We start from the raw sequence: 23285 nt of genomic DNA on the forward strand, positions 1-23285 counted from the left end.
TATAATATACCTTTGAATAACTTGATGAAGTCTATTTTTATTCCGTCTTTATACACCAATTTGAAATGTTTAATTAGCTTTCAATCGTGTTTATCTGCCCAGAATAAATCACATTGTCACAACCATTTCATGGAAAGAGGTAAAAAATATTTCATTACAACCTAATGGGTGACTCTGTTTTTGAATTATTTTTCCATTTTCCCTGATTATAATGACCATTTTTTCGGATTTTTTCAATTTCATGCTGTAACAATGATGGTTTTATGGTTTCAGTGTCTGCATGTTGGATACATAGTTTATTATAGACTTATTATAGGACCTATAACATAAACTTGAAAATGTAAAAAAAACAAAAACAAAACATGCCATATGTATTTAATATATGTATATGCCAAAAAATGTAGCCCAAAGCCCAAAATGTCCCTAGTGAACAGTGAAAACTGACTTATAAATGTATATAAATATATATATTGTGTGTGTTTACAGGTAGTATGGAGAGAGTTGAGTCTATTTCGGCGTCTCACTCTCTCTCCTCAGCTGCAGATCTGTGAGGACCTCTTTCTTACCTTCCTGCTTCCTGTTCAGAGGTTACGGCTCCTGATTGTTTAATCTCATCAGGGGGATTGGTGACATCAGGGAGGATCAGCTGGGATGAAGAGCAGTGGGACGGCACGGATCAGTCAGAGTGAAGACGAGACCGGACCGCAGACAGACTCCCAGTCATTGAGCTCCTAGGAGCCAAACACAGTTCTCAGACTTTTGGGGATCCCACCATTCAACAGGTAAGAACTGATGAATATCTGTTGATGCTGGCTTTACATTTAGTCACTTTTAAGGTATTTATTGTAACATTTTTATGTTGATTTACAGTCAGGATGGCTCGGGATATGTCAGATAAGGAGATCCTGAAAATGGAGCTTGAACAGTTGAAGAAGGAAGTTAGCACAGCCAGAACACCTGTGAGTAAACTCTGAACAATCTGTGCAAAATTATCTTAGATTTACGCTTGCAATGTGGGACAATCAAGAGGATGAATGCTTAATTAATTTGTAGAATGCACATTTAATTTCCGATATTTATGTGTGCAAAAAGTACAGTTTTGTGTGTTAAGCTCACACATGTTTCCTTCTTTGCAGGTGGCTGCAAACTGCTCAGAAACGGTTTCTTTTGTGGAGGCGCTGGTACCAAACGATCCGCTGATTAAAGGCGTTTCAGATGACAAGAACCCCTACAAGGGCGACAAGGGAGGCTGCATAGTAACATAGCACGAGGACCTGCAGGGAAGAGTCAAACAGTTTTTTATGAGAGCCGTGATTCCCCTGTAGAGTTCTCGTGGGCAAAATGTACAGTAGTAAGAAGAGTAAACTGTCTAAATGGTATTGTAACCAGGAGAGAGACCCCTTTCCACCACCGGATTACTGATGTACCTGTTGATATGAATGTGTTTCTTTGTCAATTTGTAATTAAATGCAAGTAGCTGTACAAAGCTTCGACCTGACCTGGCTGCTGTTGTTATTTATGATCATCCTATCACACTTTTATTGTCAAAAGTCAACATGACCACTGAGGAGAGCAGCAGGGCAAAGTCAGAGAAGGCGTGAAGCTGCTGCTGCTTAGTCGAGTTCTTAATAGGATCACTGAGCTGCTTCCTGTATCAAAGTCTTTAAGCTTATTCCAGCGGCTTTCATTTCCAGCTCTACATCCAATTAGTGCCCTTTTCAGTCCAGTCAACAACAAACATGATTTCCGCAAAACTTTTGGAGTGAGTTTAGCTTCTGGAAGTGCAGGTTTACCTTCTAAAGATTGTTAAAAGTGTATAAAAACAAACACAAGTCACGTTGCGTTGACCTTTAGCAGCAGATATCAGCACCTTTTTCTGAGAAAGTAGTGACCTATTCCTGGTCACTTATCACCCAGAGGACCTTGGTGATACAGAGAGAGTTTTAGCTCAGCTGAAGAAGACAAAACAGGCTCTAAAGGAAGCTGCAGCACCAACAGGTTATGTAATATCAGTGTAGGTCCTCTGATGAAACTCTAATTATCTTGTTGTGCTTCTGAGACTTTGGAGACAAGAAAAATTGTATATTTCTTCAAAATTAAACCCAACAATCGTGCACAGCATATTTTTACAGTTCTTGTGGAGTATTCCTGCAGCTATATGTGCAGAATGCAACACATATAACATATGACATAAGCATCTGTGTTAAAAGAAAAGCTAATAAAAGATAATATCTCTGGTTCTTCTGCATCGATTTGCATCATTTTTGTGCACTGTGAGTCTGGTTAAGTGACATAAATATCCAATGTGAAGCTGAGTGTGTGTTTTTTTTTGTACTGAGTTCATAATCCTGATTTAAAGGCCCATTGTATTGTATTACAATGGGTATTACACATAATAGGGGGCCTTTAAGTTAAATTTAAGTTATTACTATAAGCGCAATGCTAAATCTATGACAAATGGTTAAATTATGACAATAACACTGGTCACATGCTGCAGCTTTACTGATTAAAGCAATGCAAAAATGTCCTGAATTGATAAGATTACTGAAGATCAATGACTATCATTTACAGTCATGCAAAAAAATATTAGACTCTTGTTTTCTTCAATTTCTTGTTAATTTTAATGCCTGGTACAACCAAAGGTACATTTGTTTGGACAAATGTGATGATAGCAACAAAAATAACTCATAAGAGTTGAATCTAAGAGTTGATATCTAGATATTTTCCATGTTTTTCTTGATAATAACCAAAATCATTATCAAGAAAACCATGGAAAATGTCTAGATATCAGCTCTTAAATTAAACTCTTATCAGCTATTTCTGTTGTTATCATTACATTTGTCCAAACAAATGTAGCGTTAGTTGTACCAGGCATTAAAATGAACAAGAAACCAAGGAGAAAACAATGGTGGTTTAATCATTTTTTCCATGACTGTATAGATTGAGTAATGCCTTTGCCTGCTCTCCATGATATGTAAACTGGGGCATCTAAACAGAACAGAACCAAATGAAATTAGGGCAACACGACAGCTTGTTGCTTTGTTTGGGTTCATGTTATCTCCAGCTACAGATTAAATGTATTGCTTAAGGTGAACTGAATCAATGTGCAACTTGAGGACAAAAGTCCATGCATGAATGATCAGTTACAGCACAGATTTATATTTATTATCCTCCTTCAGGAAGAAACCCATGTGGATGTGATAGGTAGGATAGTTACTTCTTGGGTTTTTGAAATGAATTGCAAATTGACATTTCTTAATTTCTTGCGTCAGAAAATTCCCTAATACTTCCTAAAGGACGTCATCTTTGGACCCAAATTGATAAAAACTTAGAGATTCGACTCAGCTGCACTGTTGTTAAGACATAAAATCTGACACTGTGTGTGTAAAGTCTAAGATGACTTGCCCATAATGTTGTCTTTATCTTAATTGTCTTATCAGATAAGACCAATTATATCTAATCTATGCAAGTTTCCTTTGAGCTCTTTGGAATGACTGAATAATCACAACAAAATGTGTTGTAACTTGTTGCAGTTCCTTCAAAAGTTTATATAGAATAGTGCAACATGCAATTTTTACTAGAAAAGGTAGTAAATCATCCAATAATAGACTTTTTTGACTGCAAACATACTGAGATATTGTGGTGTAACTCAACTTATTTGGAAAAATTGTAATTTATAAAATGTGAAAATAAAGGCTATATATTCATATATTGAGTGGGCTGTAACTTGAACACAATTTGTTGCAACTGAGAGTGGATAAAGAGTCTAAACAGTAATGTTTAAATGCTTAAAAAGTAGATATAAATCATATATGATTAAAAGATGATAAATAATGAATATGACTAAAAGTAATGGCTTAACCCATTGACGCCGGGAAAGCATTACCGCATTTCTACCATTAAAGCCGGGAGCGCTGTTGCGTCACTCTACCATTAAGGCCGGGACAGCGGATATGTCATTTTGTAGTATTTGTATTTTTTTCCATCTATTTTCGGTCTCTTGGCCAATGAAATGAATCAGAACATGATCAGAATACATGCGGGAGTGTCGCAATGCAACATCGGACTTTTCCAGAACTTTGAAATCATGGAGGAAGACGACTATAGCGGAGGAGCTCAGCAGTAAGTGACTGAAGAGATCTGATGAAAACAGCGCCGATCATTTAATTGCTGATCCGGACTTTGAACCCTCGGAACCAATCGACCGGGATTTATGGATGAGGAATATGTTTTAAGACGACATATTTTCACCAAAGAGCAGACAGATTTGTGGCCATCTGGAGATAATAATATTATTATTAATAATATATTAATATTAATAATAATAATAATAGGCTAATTGATTGTGATGATGATATAAGAAATCATGACTGTTTATGTCTTATATTACTTTATGCGTCGTTGAGTACCCTGAAAAGTGCAATATATAAAATGTATTATTATTATTATTATTATTATTATTATTATTATATATTTTTTTTATTAGAGTAGGCTAATGAGAACTATGTCTTGTTCTTCCAGTGGTCATATCATGTTTGCATCTTGCTAATGGGCATGTATTAGTATTATGCATAGGATTTTTTATTCAGTCAAATGTAACATTTGCTGAGCTTGTTGATTTTAAAAAAAAAATGTATTGAAGGTTTGGACAAATAAACTCAACTTCGTATGAAAGCCACGGGTATAAGCTCTCAAATACTTTTTGAATGTCATTTTTATCTGCTACAGAGGCTGAAAAATCTATTATTTAGTAGGTGTTGAATTTCCAGAAAAACTTCAGGTTTTAGGGGGTCATTTGAAAATCGCCCATAGGTTTTCCAGGCATTTTTTTCCAGGCGCTTTAGGCCTTAATGGGTTAATGGCAGAAAGAGTATGAATAGAATATGAAGTTTATAATTGGCTAAAAGTAATAACGAAAAGGTTGAAATGCCTAAACGTTGAGCTTCAAACTTCACCAAACTAACCTCAATGTTGACAGGTTTACTGTATGAAAAATAATGTTAATGTTGTTAAATAATGTTCAGTTTATGAGGGGGAAGTTGTTTTGTGCTTTTAGAAGAAATATGGCTTGAAAAAGACGAAAAACAATAATTTTTTCTTTTGCTTTTTATGTTTTTCCTCTGGATGAAATATGGAGTGGGAGTCTCTTCACTCAGAGAACCAGGGTTACAACGTAACCATAGTTTATCCTCTTCTTCAGTGTAACTGTGATCTGTGTTCTGTCATCCTGTACCTCTGTCATCACAAGAAGAAAAATGGGTCTTTCACCGTTTTATCTTTATTGCTTTTCGTAACACGTCGAGTGTCACATGTCACATTCACGCCCAAACCTCCAAACCTTTGACTCTGCTCATAATAAAAGCAGCTCTGAGAGGAGAGCAGCATTCAGAACAAACTCGCCACCGCTGCTGCTAGGAACATTTATAGAAATCATCTATAATGTGGCTCTTAATTTTCTTAGTCTGGCTGGTGATTTGGCTTGGGGGCAGTTACTGGTACCTGTTTGGGAAGCCGAGTCCGTTCTCCCTGGAGTCTGTGAGGCCGCCCGGACCTCGAGAGTTTAACCAGAAGAAGAGAGACAAAGTCATCAAGCAAGGTAAAATCACTGCATTACACATTTTTATTTCATTTATTGGCAATGCTTTAATTAAAAGAGTTCAGCCTGATGAGCTCTGTGATTTGGCACAAATCCACTCAAATAAGCAGCATGTATGAATATGTTAAAAAAGTAAAATTATGTGTATATAAAAATATAAATATTCATAGCCACATTAAATTATAGATATAATACCTTCCAATAATTCCAATATTATATTAATATGTTATGGTATGACTGATTTGACAAAAAAAAAGTCTGCCACAAAAAAGGAAAATATATTTTAGAAAAACACAAAAATATATTACTAGATTTACAATATTGATTACAAGTATAATTAATTGTAAATAATAAAAAATAATGATAATAATAAAGAAAACGTGAAGACATAATGACTGAACTCATACTGTCTTAACTAAAAAATGATAACTAAAATGTAATATGTGAAAATGTTACGAAAAAAATCTGATTTATTTTTTCACATTGCAATTTCACTAGAAAAGGTCTTTGCTCTCACAATAATCAATCATCCAATATTAGACCATGCAAATGTTTTATTTTAGCATTAAAAGCAGGTGTTTTCATATTTTTGCAATATTAAAAGTAAAAAATGTAAAGAAAATGTAAAAATAAAGACCATATATCCATATATTGAGTCGGCTGTAACCTGTCCAAAAAATTTTGTGACTGAGAGTGCAAAAAGAGTCTAAAGAGTGATGTTTAAATGTTTAAAAAGTATATATAAACCATATATGTATATATATATATATATGTATATACAACTAAAAGTAATGGATAAATGGCAGAAAGAGAGAAAATGCAGTTTATTATTGGCTGAAAGGTTGAAATACCTAAACGTTGAGCTTCAAACTTCAACAGACTTACCTCGACGGGTTTATTGTATGAAAAATAATGTTAATGTTGTGAAATAATATTTATTTAATGAGAAATCCAAATAAACACAATTAAAACATGATTTGTGAAGTTGTTGTAGGTTTCCTCTGATATCAGGCACTTAAACTGCACCCTGACACCTGTTAAAATCAGCCTGTAGTGTGTGTAGATAGATATATTTTAATTTGCGTGCATTGACACAGCTATCTATACGACCTGTTTGTTGTGTCATAACTTACAGTTAAATAAGCAGAAGTACATTGATGTTTTTTACCTGTTGGCTTAATCTTAATTAGATTATTGATCAGGAGATTGTGTCCACAGTCTAATCTGCTTTTTGTTATCAGAGGAGAACACAGATAGAGAAATTAGATCATATATTTATGACAGGAAAGCCTGCAGAGCAACCTTCAGACTGGATTGTGCAACAAACTTACGCAACACAGCCCTCACATTTACAATGCATCTTATAATATTGTCTGTGCAGGTTTCACGCTGGAGAAGGTGCCCCGGAACCTGGATGTCATAGTGATCGGCAGCGGGATCGGCGGGCTGACGGCTGCAGCCACGCTGGCCAAAGCCGGCAAGAGAGTCCTGGTGCTGGAGCAGCATGACCAGGCCGGAGGCTGCTGCCACACCTACATCGAGAAAGGCTTCGAGTTTGATGTCGGTAAGAGGACGAGCAGAGACTATATGGCATTGCAGGGCCAGTCAGTGACAACAAGCACCAGGGAGTTTATCTATATGTATTTATTTTCTTCTGAATATTCCTCAAAATTAATGGCTTTCATAGCTGTTGTAGTTAATGGAACACTCAATACAAACTAAGGGTTTTATTTATGTTGGTGCAGCACCAGAAACTGTAGCAAGAACAAAGATGTACAAGCTGTGAAACCAAACTTTTAGAAGATTTTTGGAAGCTTCAGGTTTGGTTTAACATTGTCCACATTCAGATTTGGTCAGAACTGCCTTTAGAGCAGCATATAAGGACTATTGTCACTATTAAGTCATTCATCAATTTTCAGGTAAACAGCAGAAATTTACAAAAATTTGCATTTCCCAAGGCCCAAAGTGATGTCTTCAGATTATTTGTCTTACATCGCCAAATGTTTACTATCACGTATCATAAAGAAAGTCTGGAACCAAAGATAGTTGGATATTTGCTTGAAAAAATATCCATTATCCCCAAAAATGTCATTTTTGGGGGGCATTCATCTCTTGATTGAAGTGTCTCAACTAGTGCTGAAACAAATCAATAATTAAGAGGTTAACTGAGAGGTTAATTCCTAAAGTTTCAAGCATTACAGGGGAGAAATAATTGACCAAAATTATTTTTTTCAAACTTTTATGAGGAGTTTATAATTTGTCCATTGACCTCTTCATTCTTAATTCTTGATTTGTTTCAGTATCAGATTAGAGAGACAAACCCAAACTCCAAAAATGTTGTGGTGTTGTCTAAAATGTGAATAATTGCTTTGTGACATATATTCAGTTAGAACCTGTACAAAGACAGGATATTTAATGTTTAAACTGAAAAACTTCTGTGCTTGTTAATCTAAACTCTGAATTCTCAGGGTTGTAACTTTCTTTCTTTTTGAACAATTAAGATAGACCGTTTTTTTGGAGCTAATTAACCTCTCAATTCTTAATTATTGATTTGCTTCAGCACTAGTTGAGACACTTTGTGCCCAAATAACTTTAAAGCTATTATATAACTCTTAACTATTTTAGGAAAGCAGACATTTTTAGAGGCAGCATGCATAAATAATCTGCAGATTAAGGCACTCAGTCTCCAAATCTAACCACTAGTTGTTATTATTATGCTTTAGCAATGTTTTTATGACACGTTTTGGTCATATATGCATGTAAGAGTTAAAGAGTTGCACATGGCTGTGTAGAGTAAATAATGTGGTGAGAGTTAAGCTAGTATCTCTTTATGAGGGTCTCTAGAGGGACTATGTAGCTATTTGTATGACAAAGTGTGATTAAATAATGTAACCCTGAGTGATCTATATGATGTTATATGTATAATCAATATGCTGCAGAGATTTAACTGAAAGGTGGAGAAGTACTGGAAGAGAGGAGAAGTAGAATAAGGCCTAGATAAGAATGTTAAGTTTGTGCCAGAAAAACACCTGTGATCTTTCACCAGAGATGTTCATTAAAGTGCTGGTAAGAATAAGAGAGAAGCAAGAATAAGAATAAGAAGCAAGGTTACCCAGCTGGGCAAGAAGCAGCATTTACAAGGGCTAAATACAGTAGCATACTCTGAGTGAGAAATGAAAAATAGAAAAGGCTCTGTATATGACAAACAGAGATGAGTGAGAGATAAGAACATAGAAAGACTCTGTGGGAACCAACGGATAACTTTAAATCATAGTAAATAAAGCATAGAAAGGCCCTATGGGAACCAATGGATAACTTTAAATCATAGTACTATTTTCAACCCCTAAACATATTGATGTCTCTCTGCCAGGGGATGAGGTAATGCCACCTGCACCTAGGGGGGGCGGATTTGGAGCAGCCCCTAGGAGGAGAAATCTAAAGAATTAACAAATTTTATTGGAGGAAAGGTCATAATAAATATTAATGATGGGGTGGACAGATGTGTGTGATTTCTCTATAAAACCTCATGTAAGTGTCATTTCGAGTTAGAGAGCTTATGGACTGCACCTTGTGTGTATTATATTTGTTCTCTCCACTTTTTATCGATAATAAAGTGTGTCACAAGATCTTGGACTCCTGCTTGAAGATTTTTGAGACTTGTTAGAGAGTTTTTTTGGAGCTGTTTTCCAACGGGGCTTTTGATTTATTGTTAAAGATAAGAGAAGTAATTTTTTCCAATTGGACTCCTTTAAAAACTAATTTATGAGCTATTTGACCTACAACTTGGACCAATAAATTACACGACAGCTGTTAAGAATGGATGTTAAAGACTCAAACTAAACATCCTGTTTCCTCTGCAGGGCTGCACTACATCGGTCAGGTCCATGAGAACAGCCTGCTGCGGATCGCCTTCGACCAGATCTCTGAGGGTCAGCTGGAGTTCCAGGAGCTCAACCAGCACTTCGACACCATCCAGATCGGCCTGGGCGACGAGAAGCGAGAGTACACTATCTTCTCTGGTAAAACGGAGATGAAAGCTCATCTGCAGAAGCAATTCCCCGATGACACAGAGGCCATCGAGACCTTTTTCAAGATAATGAAGGTATATTTTCGGCGGGTGGAGATATAACTCAGTGAGTTGTCTGTCAAATAAAAAAACAAACCGGGAACCTTTTCTGTGTTCGCTCAGGTCTCAGCGAAGAAGACTCACTACCTGGCGACTCTGAAGCTGATCCCACAGTGGGTGTCTCTGTTCCTGCTCAAGTCCGGCATCGGGAACCTCGTCACGTCGGTGTTCCGCCTCTCTGGCACGTGTGCAACAGATCTGGTGAACACACTGACCAGCAACAAGGATCTGCATATCATCTTCTCTTATCTCTTCTATGGTGGGTGCTCCAAAAAACGCTGTACTGTAATAACTCTGCTAGATTTTACTTTTATCCACATCAGATGAACAGAGAAGGAATAGCAAAGTGTAGCAACATCTGCAACCAGACTTCCTAGACTTCTGTGGGACTGAAAATTATTGGCCAAGTAAGCAAAAACAATAATTGACCGCTAGCAAAACTCCTCCCCTGAACACTCCATGTCCAATCCTACCTTAGCAACCGTTACTAAGAGAAGAAGGTCCAACAAGCTTTGAGTTCTGAGCAACAAGGTGAAACGGTCAGACACCAGGTACCCTCAGAGTTTAGTCTCAAAACTCAAAAAACAAGGGAAGCGTTGCTGGCTGTGGATTGAACAGTTTGGGAGACCCCACTCCCAACTTAACATCTCCAAGATCAAAAGACACACATCTGTCTGCTCCAAGTTAAGCTGCGAGCTAGCAAACATGAGCTAACTAACGTTTGTCTAGCTGTTAAATGAGATAACCCAAACCGGATTTAACAGTTATGGTTCTAGTCAACTAGTATTTTTACCACAACTAGGGCATAACTAATTCAACAAACTTATGTTAATGACACCGTGTAAAATTAGCACGCTAAGCTAGTTAGCAATGTTCCTAGGAGCTTAACGTAACACAGGGCTGTACAGTGCTAATAGCTAGCATCACTGAATTCCACATCGGCCGGCTATTGGCTAACATTCTATCAAAATTTAACATTAACTACTAATATAAATGATCATGTTGTGTTTCCGATCAACTAAGTGGTGTGAAATAGAGCATAACATCTTATTTTTCAACCCGTATATCATTTTAACCTTGTATGTTAGCCTCGGGTTTACCGGAGTCGGCAAAAGGATGCTAACGCCGCTAAAAGCCTAGTGCTATCATTTTCATGGATCAGTCACTTTTATCTCTTGGCTGTAAAACAATGGCTTCTGATTGTTTCTGGGGAAATTTTATGTTTCTGGGTAAGCCACATAAATATCGCCGTCATCAACCATCGTTATCAATACACCCGGTCTGGTTCTGTATTTATTTAGTCCTTCACAATAAGTCACAGGACAGTAAAAACACAGATGTAGCTCCATGGCTGCTGATGGTCCTGGGAGCTTGTCGGACATAGCAACAGTAACTAAGGGGGGGCTTTTGCTTTTTGCATTGATGCAAGTACTTAGCAAATTCAGTGGCTAAAGTCAGTGGCTTGATGACTTGTGTTGGCGTCTCTGAACTGCAGCTTTCTTGCATGTTTTTGGAGGGATTTCTGCCAAAAGAAAAATATGTTTAGAAATACTTACAACAAAGTTCATAATTTGCTGTGTGTGTGTTTCAGGCGTGCCTCCGAAGGACTCCAGTATCCTCATCAACTCCCTACTGATCCATCACTATAAACGAGGAGCTTACTACCCCAAAGGTGGAGCCAGTGAGATCGCCTTCCACATCATCCGCACCATCCAGAAGTACGGAGGAAACTGCCTGGTCAGAGCTCCCGTCTCCGGGATCCTGGTCAACGAGAAAGGAGCCGCTTATGGTGAGTAATTACCCCTGTTATAGCTGTTATAGAGGGGGAAACACTCTGCAGGTGACTGACTGACGAGCTCCTTGTGTGACAGGTGTGAAGGTGAGGAAAGGTCAGGAGGAGGTGGAGGTTCATGCACCTGTGGTGGTTTCAAACTGTGGCATCTTCACCACCTTCCAGAAACTTCTGCCGCCTGAGATCCAAGTCAAGACAGGTGAGGAACAGATCCTTTTCACCCAGATAGATGCATTATAAAGTATTGTAACACAGGTCTTTTTGTATGTTAACTAATTTATAGTCACACTTAGTAATTGACTTACAATAACTTTCGAGTCGTGGATAAAAAGAAAAGAACGAGGACACTTTTTTCCCTCAAATGATCAAGAAAAAACCTCACCTTTTACCCGGAGGACCAATTTTTAATGATTTCTTTTTAAAAATATTTTTACATTAAATCTAAAGTTTTACTGTAAGAAAAACAGATCAGAAAAAAATAGAATGACTATAAAATTTCAAAATTTCCAGAAAAAAGCCAACATTAAAAGAAAAAAGTATAAATTACCAGACAAAATTTACCAAGACTTACCAGAAAAAAAGCCAAAATGTAGAAATTGTGCGTCAGGAAAAAAAATGATGCTCCTTCAACTAACAAAATAAATACCTGCATGTTCTTTGAATTCACACATTACACAAATTATAATTTTCTGAGTAGGCTACCTAAATAAAAGTAACTAATATTTACCAGAACATTTAAGTTCTTACCAATTACAAAGACCATTATAAAAAAAATCTATTGTTATTTTTACCTATTTTGTTCATTGTTTTTCTTATATTATCCTATATTGTGAATGTTTTTGTAATTGTTTTGGAGGCTTTGGAGCAATCTGGAACTAGAATTTCCTTCGGGATTAATTAAGTTCTACCTTATCTTAAATGGCTTCTCCGTGATTTCTCGTGTTGTAGACGTTCAGGAGAGGCTGAACATGATGAAACACGGCAGAGGATCCTTCCTGGTCTTCTCTGGCTTCGATGGCACTGAGGAGGAGCTCGGCCTCGAGTCCACAAACTTCTGGCTGTTCAAAAACAACGACATGGACAAATCGTGAGTCTGCAGAGCCCTGAACAATGAGCACTAACACCTAATGACCACAAGGGGGCGCTGCTGTATAAGAAGTAGGGACTAAATACATTCACAGAAGCAAAATTGACTTCTCAGTGCAGGTCTGCTCCCAGAAACATGATCATTTATCTTATGTGTCAGAGTTTTTTCCTCCAAAATAAAATCAAACACTGTGCAGCTGCTGTATATTAAACATACTGTGTATTACTGTGTGTGGCTTATTTAATCACCATGTTAGACTACATTTTTTCTCCTCTAGATGGAGCACACGATCATTTAAACACCCATGAATTGTTTTATGCTGATAAAAGGATCTCAGTTTTACATGTTCATACTTTTTTTTGCTGTTTTTGTTGTTAGGATGGAAGATTTCTTTGCACTGAGCAAAGATGAAGCACCAGATAATATCCCCATGATGTTCATCACCATGCCATCAGCCAAAGACCCAGAAGCCAAACTAAGACACCCTGGTACAAACACTTTCTCTGCACAAAACACCAAAAATAACACCAAATATCTGAGTGTCGGTGCAGATGAGCTGAGGCTTCTTTGTTTGTTTCACAGGTAAATCTTGCATGACGATACTGACAATGGTGAAGTACGAGTGGTTCGAGGAGTGGACGGACACTTCGGTGCGCAAGAGGGGCGACGAATACTACAACTACAAGATGAGATTTGCTAAGAACCTCTTCGACTGGGCCTGCACTCTGTTCCCTAAAATCAAAGACAAGGTAGTAAAGAAAATAATGCATTTACAGCTTCTAGTTCATGCTCTTTCTTTGCATTTTGAATAAAAACGGTTGCTTGTTTTCCAGTTGGTGTTCCAGGACGTGGCGACCCCGCTGACCAACATGCACTACCTGGGCTCCCAGCGCGGAGCCATGTACTCCGCTGAGCACAACCTGGACCGGTTCCAGGCCGAGGCTGTGGCCAGGAACAGGTGCAACACCCCTGTCAAGAACCTCTACATGTCAGGTATAAGTTACAAACTTGTTGGCAATTTTTTTGTGTTTTGTGGCTGAGTGAACCAACACAGAAATGTCTCAACAGGCCCTGAGACTGATTCACTCTAGAGTTGGCAATGCTTTGAAACGAGAGAGTTTCTTTGGAGATAATTGTAAGAAACATCATCTTAAGGGGAAACACAGACTCCCGACCAGAGGTGGAATGTAACTACGTACATTTACTTGAGTATTTCCATTTAATGCAACTTTATACTTCTACTCCACTACATTTAGAGGCAAATCTTGTACTTTATACTTCACTACATTTAGCTGACAGCTTAGTTACTTTTCATGTCGAGATTTAACATGAAAAATGATGAATTTCAAGTGATTAGACTTAATTAAACCTCAGTATATGACAGTATATTAAGTTGTTAAACTTAATCAACCCTACCTTGGCCACATTTAAATGCTGCTTACATAAATGCATCAATTATAATAATAATCCAATATGAGTACTTTTACTTTTGATACTTTTAAGTACATTTTGATGCTTTTGTACTTTTACTTAAGTAAGTTTTGAATGCAGGATTTTTACTTGTAGTAGAGTAATTTTGCAGTGTGGTAGTAGTACTTTTACTTATATACTTATAGTTTTTCCACCATTGCTGCTGATGTCATCTGTCGAAGAATTTGGGGGAAACTTTGTTTGTATTTAACTGTTTGAATGACTCCAGGGGGACAAATTAGGATTTTGCACAGTGCTGCAAAAAGATCTTATTTTAGAGTGTTTATATAGATCTATATCACTTTTGTCACATTTAAATTTTAGTTTTAAGTATTTGGATTGACAGAAAATGCACATTTTTAATTTAGCTTGTCGAGTTTATTGGACTACATTTAGCTGACAGATTTAGTTTAGTTACTTTTCAGGTCGAGATTTACCATTAAATCATGGTCAGTTTGAAACGATTTCATAGCTTAAACCACATAACAATATAATAAGTAGTTAAAATGAGCCCTACCTTGAGACAACTAAAAGGCTGCTTACCAAAATGCATCAATGGGTCCTTTCTGCATAACGAGTAATTTTACTTTTGATGCTTTAACAACATTTTGATGCTGATACTTTTGAATGCAGGACTTTTCCTTGCAGTGGAGTAATCTCACAGTGTGGTATTAGTACTTTTCCTGCAGTAAGGGATCTGAAACCTCTTCAGCCTCATCCAGCAGCTCATGTCTGTGTCTGTGTGTGTCTGTGTGTGTTCCAGGTCAGGACGTGTTCAGCTGTGGGATAGCCGGCGCTCTGCACGGCGGCCTCCTCTGCGCCTCGGCCGTGTTGGACCACATCGTCTACATCGACCTGCTCTTCCTCAAGAAGAAGCTGAAGAAGAGGAAAGCCAGAGAGCTGGCCCAGCTGGCCCTGAAGAAGCTGCAGTGAGAGGAGAAGAGCACTCTCTACTTCCCCTGCAGGACAACAGTGGAACTGCACATACCAGGAGCAGGAGGACCCTCTCATGATGACAACATGGTCCCACATCTATTTTATAAAGCGTGCACATGCTGATGCTAATCCAGATTAATCTTGTGTTCCTCGTGGATCATTCGGTCTCTGCCATCATACGAGACGGACCAGTTTGAATCGACTACAGTACATAGATTACTGGTTCACTCATAAAAAGTCTGTATTTTTGCATTATATTTTTGGGCTTTTTGATGAGGTTGTTCTCTTTGCTTGACATTGGTGCACTGGAGTCATAATCTGCCACAGACTGAAGGGTCGTCCACACCAAGAACGCCAACTATCGTTACAAATACCAAACAGTTATAATTTATTGCATCCCAGATGTTCTTCTTCTGCATACATTCTGTATAATTTTTTATTTTTTTTAACCAAACGGGAGTTATATTTGTGGTGTGCACCATTCACTTGAGTTAAAATAATCTTAAAGAAAACATATCTTTAGCTATCTTTATTTATGGTTATCGTTGTTGGTGTGGGAGTCCCTTTAGAGAAGATTTTGGCAACAATTTATAATAATTTATTTAAGTGGAAGGCCCCAAATAGAGCATCTGATCCTTCTCAATGCTCATAATGGACAATATTCTGACTGGAATAAACTGTAGCTTAATGGTTTGTTTTCTATTTATTCGAATATCTTTAAAATTGTACAAAATTCTAATAAGCCTGCAGTGCTTTTCTTATTGTGACTGAGTGCACAAAAAGATCACGAATATACTTATAATTTTATTGTAAATGTAAAATTATGTTACTCAATTTCTATATTTAACCTATATTGCAATCATCACAGTGGCTGTATCAGGGAACTCATTCACTTCACCTCAACAAATACTTATACTTAATTATTATTTGTAATGTTGCATTATACTGCACCAACTGTATTGATTTTTACAGCCTGTTTGTGATGTACAGAATGTACAGATTGTTTTTCTTGATGTAGAGTTTCACAGCTCGGTTTGTTTGTGTATTACGTGAAAAATGCATATTTGTATTTTTGGCTGGACATGTCCAATAAACTCGACAAACCAAATTAAAAATGCATTTTTTTCTCAAAACATAACATTTTAAATGTGATAAAAGGGATATAGATCTATATAAACTCTCTCAAAGAAAAAAATATGTTTATGTAACAATAAGCAAAATACTGAATCGTCCCTCTGGATAGCTAAATATTCTTAATAAATTATTCTTAATAATAATTTATTCTACAGATGACATCAGCAGCAGTGGTGAAAGAAGTATAAGTATATAAGTTAAAGTACTAATACCACACTGCAGAACTACTCCACTACAGTAAAAGTCCTGCACTCAAAACTTACTAAAAAGTACAAAAGTATCAACATCAAAATGTACTTAAAGTATCAAAAGTAAAAGTACTCGTTTTGCAGAATGGAGCCACTCATAATGATTTTTATATTCCTAATATATTATTAGATTATTATTATTATTATTATTGATGTATTTATGTAAGCAGTGTTTGAATTTGGTCAAGTTAGGCCTCATTTTAACTACTTAATATACTGTTGTGTATATAAAAAATGTCTAATCACTTGAAATTTATGATATTTTTCATGTTAAATCTCAACCTGAAAAGCACCTAAAGCTGTCAGCTAAATGCAGTGGAGTAAAAAGTAAAATATTTGTCTCTAAAATGTAGTGAAGTAGAAGTATAAAGTTACATAAAATGGAAATACTCAAGTAAAGTACCTCAAAATCATAATTGAGTAAATGTACTTTCCACTGATGAGCAGTTTCAGAGATTAAATATGCAGATTTGCTCATATGATTAAATGAAATATTACCTGTAACAAATGATTAAAGCATCCTGAGTAATCAGCAGCATCAGGTGTGATGGTTCTGCTAATTATTTATGTATCACTTACTGCTCTGAGGCCGTGAGTCCCCTCTGGGTTTCTCACTTCCCACCTATGTTGTTCTGACCTGACTGCTAACCCCGGTGCTGTTTGGGTAACTGCTGAAATCAAACGTACGGGGGGAAACCTCAGACTTCCTGCACTAAGTGAACATTTCCTCAGTAAACGGAGGGCATATTGGCTGACAAACTGTGGTCTGCAGGAGACGACCGGGGGGATCCGAGGAGAAGAATGCCCCTTCTGTCCGGCCCGGCGGTGGGATGCCAGTACCTCTCCGCTCAGTTAACCTCCATCCCTCTGCTGCACAGACCTGGGAAAGCTCCCTGCTGCTGCTGCTGCTGCTGCTGGAGGGCTCAAGCTGCTGTTTTACATGTTTCTGTCAATAAATGTGAATAAAAAAAAGGCCCAAACTAAGGCAAGTTCAAGGAACGAGGCAAAATAGCAGGGAGAGGAGTTAATTATATTGACTTTGACTGGCTGGAAGTTCAGGAGGCCTCAACATATAATTACCGTGGTATGATAAAGTGCAGCACGACACCAGAAATAAATCCACAGCAACTCTTACTTTCCTACGCTGAGCTCTGACTGACTCAGAAACAAACCCACCTGCCCTCCCAGCTCTGACACAAAGGGAAGCCACCCTGTTTTTTAGCCTTAGTGGTATAGTTGGTCCACTGAAATACAGCACAAGTCAAAAGTCTGGACACACCCTCTCATTTAATGGTTTTCTATATTGTAGATTAATATTTAATACATTAAAACAATGATGGAACACATTAGGAGTTATGTAGTACATTGGGTAAAATCAAGTTAAAATGTGACTTTTCATGGCTGACTTACTCCTTTATTAACTCTTGTGTTGTCTTAACTTCCTGTTACCACTATGCCACAATAACCACTTGTCTTAAGGGTCAAAAAAGGACTCAATTCCACTGAAACCCTTAAATAAAGCAGCTTGATTGAATCTTTAAAACCCAAATCTATTTTTGTAAATATCCCAGATTTCCCTCTTTACAGTGCAGAAAAACTGGATTTAATTAGTTTTTTTAAAAACTTGTTTTTATTACAACACATCCTGTCATAATTGGTTTACTGCTATGCTGAAGTTGGGGTTTATTTTTATTGTTTTTAGTGCTAAAGGTATTGCATAGTTGTAAACATAATTGTTCAGCAAGCATGCATGCGTATGTTTGCGCATGGTTTTTATGGTTTTCGGGAATGGGGAAAATCAATTAAATTCAAACTCTGTATTTAACCCATCTTTTTTTACACACCAGTGAACACACCATGCTTAGGAGCAGTGGGCAGCACATATCTGCTGTGTGGGGGGTTATGTGCCTTGTTCAAGGGCACTTCAGTCCTTTACCCATCAGTCCTGCGTTTGAACCGGCAAACCTCTGGTTACAAGCCCTATTCCTGACCTCTAGGTTGTTTTACTTTTTCTCATGTTGGGGTCATTCTCGGAAAAATTGAAAAAAATATATTTCCTCTGCTGTTAAACATAGTGGCGGGTCAATTCTGACCCCTAAGACAACACAATGGTTAAAAACCCATGTAGAGCACAGTTTTAAATATTAAGAAGATGGTAATGCATGGGTTCTGTTGTTGAAGGTCTCACTGATGGATTAAACAACAGGGTAAAAAGATGAAATAAGTTATCCTCATTAATAGATTATCAGTGATCTATAAACAATTGCTTTTATTGATTTCTCTTATTATCTCAAAGACAAACTTCCAACCAGACTACGGGTACATTTTCTTTAAGGTTTTGATTAAGGATGATATCTGTAAAAGCCATTTGTTTGTTTGTTTGTTTGTTTGCTTAAACCTCTCTTCACTTGGTGGAGATGAGCGCTCATTATACATGTATAGGTTCAGAGGTAATGAGTGAATAAGGTCACCAGTGTATGTTTCTTTGTTTGCTGAGATGTCCCGGAGAGGCACACTGTTTTTTGACTGCAAGAATTTGAGGAAATATGTAATTACAGCTTTGTTCGTCATTTGAGAGGCTATAATTAATGTAATTAATCTTTGGAAACTGTGAACGTTTCATTTAGTTTCTCTATGATATCTGTATTTGTTGGTAAGATAATGGACTCTTGTATCTGTTCTATATTTAAATAAGTCTTGGAATTTGTCAATTTAGGAACCACATTTTAAGTAAAAATAGGAGTGAATATATGTCTCATTTTAGTCTATAAAAGAGGTTTAAATTCTAATAATAACTACTGAAAAGAGGGAAGATGACCCTCTACTCTTTCCTCTATTGTTGCATCTGTGGCTAAATAAATTCCTCATCACTCTAGTTGTATTAAAATACTAAAACTTACTTTTATAACTATACTAGTTACAAAGGGTTTTTGATGTAGCTGCAGAAAGTCAGTACAGGGGAACTGAAGAGAAAACTGGATCAGTGGATTCAAGAAAAGAAAGATATTTCAGTGGATAGAAAAGTAGTAATGGGCAGATCTGAGGAGGAGGAATTTGAGTTTTTCTTGACCAGCACAGGCACCACCTCAACCCCCTTTCCTCTTTTCCCTCTCGCAGGCGGCTCCCACATGTTTAGACACGCTCTTGAATCAGGAGAGGCCCAGAGGGTCGAATCTGAAAAACAGCCGTCCACTCTTTCCACTGTCTCACTGCTGTCTCTCCAAGCAGAGGCACAAATAAAATGGATATCTAGAAAGGTCTGGGGTTCTACTGCAACAATGCTGTCACCTGAGAACTTTTATTCACACAGAGCAGAATGAGAACAGTGTAGCGGCAGGGTTGGCTCGGGGAGTGTTCGTGTTGCTAGGCTCTCGGCTCGGCCAGCTTTCCTTCTTCTCCAGATGTTGGAGCTCCTCCCCGCTGGCCGGCCACAGCCTCCCACTGCTCCACACAGCCAACAACCACAGCTGCTACCAATCTGAGAAGGAACTTTCAGACGACCCAGATGAGAGGAAGGGCCGGTCTGAAGATAGCACCTCGGATCAGACCGGGCTTAAAGGCAGGGCAGGTGATAAAAAATGGGTCACTCCTACTAAACCGACATGTTTCAGTGCAATAAGATGCCCCTGATGCATAGAAACTCCATATATGTGGCTTTAAAACTACATTTACAAATGTTGAAAACAGATTTCTACATTTCTTTGAGTGGATAAACTCAGACTGAAGCTATTTTCCGACAGGTCTTCTCAGATGTCGGCTGAAAGCTGCTGCTGGAGGCCAACTTTCTGTTGAGCTCAATGGAAAATCAGAGGAAAATGGCCTCTTCCCCAGACCTCCTTTCTGCCTGAACAATGTGAAACACCCACATGTCTGCACACTCAAAGCTCAGGAGCACTAGTTAGGTTACTTATGCATTCTCTATACTCTCTATACTATATTCTCTATACTTGTTATAGGTGCAGAAATGAGCTGAAATCAATTTATTGGCAGAAAAATTATTTCAAACTTGCAAGAATTTGCTCTTTGTCTCTGTCATATAGTTGCATCTTGAATATTTTTAAGTTTTTCTGACTTCTTATAAAATTTTCCAAACCTGCAATATCATTATCTATTTAAGTTGACAATAAAGCTGAACTTGTTGCTAATTTACTCATGCAGCAGTTATGTTGAGTTAGTTTCCATAAGTTAGTTTCATGATTCTTAAGTGAAGATATTCCTTTATTAGTCGCACAATGGGGAACATTTTTAACGCTACAGCAGCAAAAGTGGAGAAATAACCTTCAATAAAATAACAAATATTAAAAAGCAATATTAACAAGAAATATAAAAGTATTACAATTTAAACAAGAAGAAATTGAAAAATTAGGAACAATATAGGCAGACTCAACGATTGCACTGTTTGTTCCCATTATAGTGCAGTAATTGTCAGTTTCTGTGTGTGTGGTCTACCGAGGAGTCTTATATGGATTATGGGTATTTCCAGTATCTGTTTTACACTTTGTTTTATGGATTATGTGCTTAATGAGTGAGTGGTTCTACTGTTCTCATCAAGAGAGTAATGCATCTTGAACATCAGGCTCTTTAACTGTTCACCTGACTACTACTGACAACCACACCTGGACGTGTGTCTGCAGCGGCATTTATTAAGAGCCTAAAAATTCTGATTTATCTAACGGTGAACAGGCTGATTTCACAAGTGCAAATGATGGGGCACAGTGAGGCTGTCACATTACTGTAATGCACTAATTTCTGCTGTATTTAATATGATTCGAGTAGTTTCTGCTGACTGTATCATCGTCCATCGTGATGTTTCACGTCATAATACCAATTTGGTAGAGACTGGCCAACAATACAGTTGGTTTTTAAGACATTTTAGGCCAAAAACAAAGCTATGATAGCAGTAAGAGTGACTTGAAACAGTAAAGTTGTGGGAGGGGGAGATAAACAATAAGCTGATGCAGGGAGCTGCAGATTGAGAAGTAAATTCTCCCCTTTACGTTCTGTGGCAAACACACATTTTTATGATGTTTGAAGCGTTAATGCAAACGACAGAAGTAAAAGAAACTAACGTTATCGCGAACTACACCAAGGTTGCATGACTTCAGCGTAACTACAGTTAGTTTCAGACACCAACAAGCTGACCAACTGTTTCATTAGCTGGTGAAACTACAAGATCTACAAGAGTTTGTGGGCCTGAATAAAGGAGTTCAGGTAGTTCCCGTCCACGTCCGGTGTGATGACGTTTAACAACCACTGTCGTCTCATTTAGCCATTTGTTAGCAGACGGTTTCTAACACTTCTAATTTCACCAGTGGGGGGATTTAACAGAGGTGGGACCAAGTCATTGCTTTGCAAGTCAAGAGTGAGCCTCAAGTCTTTGCCCTCAAGTCTCAAGTCAAGTCCCAAGTCCTACAGTTTGAGTGTCGAAATCCTTTCAAGTCCTTTTAACGACAGAGTAATACTATTTACACGGATGTGCTTTTAAAATCTGTTTTTATTTATCCAAACGTATTTTTGCAAGAACATTCTTTAAACACATTTGAAAAAACAAACAAGTGCATAACAAGCATATTGCACTAAAACTAGTTCCACAGCAGTTTCTGTCCTGTCTGTCTCATCTCATAATGTCTGTGTTTTTTTCTCTCACTAATTTAGCAATGCCGCTAGCAAAGTTACTTTGCAGTGAAGCTAGAATTAGCGTTCATTCAAAATGTTCTTTGTGCAACTTCAAATGTCGGATGAAGTTGGAAAGTTGTCTGTAATCTTTGACTCTGCAATTTGTTTTTTGTTGACCACTTCGTAGTTTTTATACCCAAACAAAACTATCTTTGGTATTATTTTTGCCAACTGACGCAGTTTTTTAACAGTTCTTCTTCATTGGTTGTCCTGCAGTTTGATTGGATGGATGCTGTCGTATCAAAATGACGTGGATGGAATTTGATGGGATGTTGAGCCGACAGCACAGTCAGACACACACAGCGAGAGAAGACACATTTACACACAGAGACAGAGCGGTCCTTAGTAACAGACTTTTTAATCTTTAGTAGCGAGTCTTTTCAAGTCAAAAGGCTCAAGTCCAAGTCAAGTCACAAATTATTGAGTCCAAGTCAAGTTGCAAGTCTCTTTACATTTTGTCAAGTTGAGTCAAAAGTCATCAAATTTATGACTCGAGTCCTCACCTCTGGGATTTACTAACGTATTTTATGTTGTACAACAAAACGTAAGCATCTCTTCAGCTTGTGTTAGCCAGACATTATTTCAGACATCTAACCACCAACACATTCAGAGTCCTCACTGAGTTTGAGAGGAAAGACCCCATGACGCTACTTCCGTGTTTAAGAACTCATTCCTGTGGTGCCCTACAGACGACCACTTTTACAGAATAATCACTGGTGGCAGCCCTCAGTCCAAAGCTCAAAGGTGAAATGATCAAAATGCTGGTAAGACTCGCTGCTCGCCACACCCTGAAACCAGAGAAAGCTGCTAATCTGAGCCACTCGTTTGAATCTTTTCTCACAAAGTTTCATGTAGTTTTAACACATCTATATTTATAATAATTTGCATTTATCACGCTGCCACCTCAAAGAACCCAATTAACTCTTTAACACTTTATCACTTCTTCTCATTCTACTGACTGAGCTGAAGAATGTATTTTTGGCAGGTCTCGACTTTCCTTTTTCAGCTGTTTGTAATATTTCCTGTAAGGCTGCTCTGCACATTTGATTATAAATTATGTTGCATGTTGGATGAGAGAGAGAAAGAGAGAAAGAGAGAGGAGGCAGGAACAGCGAGGCCCGGAGAAAGGAGAACCACGCAGCTCCATATGAGTCATAGAAAGTATTCACTCGCTCTGTCTGCTTCCACCATCAAGCTCCTGCAAGAGGAACAATACAGTA

At 37.7% G+C, this 23285-nt stretch overlaps 2 protein-coding genes across 2 annotated transcripts; both read left to right on the forward strand.

The window, feature by feature from the left end:
• The first annotated feature begins 694 nt into the window (after positions 1-694).
• Positions 695-1382, forward strand: gngt2b (guanine nucleotide binding protein (G protein), gamma transducing activity polypeptide 2b). Its single transcript, XM_059325112.1, has 3 exons — positions 695-782; positions 871-959; positions 1137-1382. Exons 2-3 carry the CDS (start codon positions 876-878, stop codon positions 1263-1265), a joined length of 213 nt encoding a protein of 70 aa, XP_059181095.1. The 5' UTR covers positions 695-782; positions 871-875; the 3' UTR covers positions 1266-1382.
• Positions 1383-5439: 4057 nt separating this feature from the next.
• Positions 5440-16106, forward strand: si:ch1073-13h15.3 (inactive all-trans-retinol 13,14-reductase). Its single transcript, XM_059325090.1, has 11 exons — positions 5440-5596; positions 6978-7160; positions 9457-9698; positions 9786-9981; positions 11314-11511; positions 11594-11713; positions 12463-12601; positions 12980-13089; positions 13184-13350; positions 13435-13594; positions 14835-16106. The coding sequence occupies exons 1-11, from the start codon at positions 5440-5442 to the stop codon at positions 15002-15004; spliced, it is 1842 nt and encodes a 613-aa protein (XP_059181073.1). The 3' UTR covers positions 15005-16106.
• Positions 16107-23285: the final 7179 nt, after the last annotated feature.

This window comes from Centropristis striata, chromosome 21, assembly GCF_030273125.1.
Source record: "Centropristis striata isolate RG_2023a ecotype Rhode Island chromosome 21, C.striata_1.0, whole genome shotgun sequence".
Taxonomy (NCBI): domain Eukaryota; kingdom Metazoa; phylum Chordata; class Actinopteri; order Perciformes; family Serranidae; genus Centropristis; species Centropristis striata.

What these genes read in the sequence shown, in the direction of transcription:
- si:ch1073-13h15.3 (XM_059325090.1), top strand. Translation starts at nt 5,440, where the DNA reads ATGTGGCTCTTAATTTTCTTAGTCTGGCTGGTGATTTGGCTTGGGGGC. An exon ending in AGACAAAGTCATCAAGCAAG is followed by an intron (nt 5,597 to 6,977) that starts GTAAAATCACTG and finishes TTGTCTGTGCAG; the next exon opens with GTTTCACGCTGGAGAAGGTG. An exon ending in TCCCTAAAATCAAAGACAAG is followed by an intron (nt 13,351 to 13,434) that starts GTAGTAAAGAAA and finishes CTTGTTTTCCAG; the next exon opens with TTGGTGTTCCAGGACGTGGC.
- gngt2b (XM_059325112.1), top strand. Translation starts at nt 876, where the DNA reads ATGGCTCGGGATATGTCAGATAAGGAGATCCTGAAAATGGAGCTTGAA. An exon ending in TTAGCACAGCCAGAACACCT is followed by an intron (nt 960 to 1,136) that starts GTGAGTAAACTC and finishes CCTTCTTTGCAG; the next exon opens with GTGGCTGCAAACTGCTCAGA.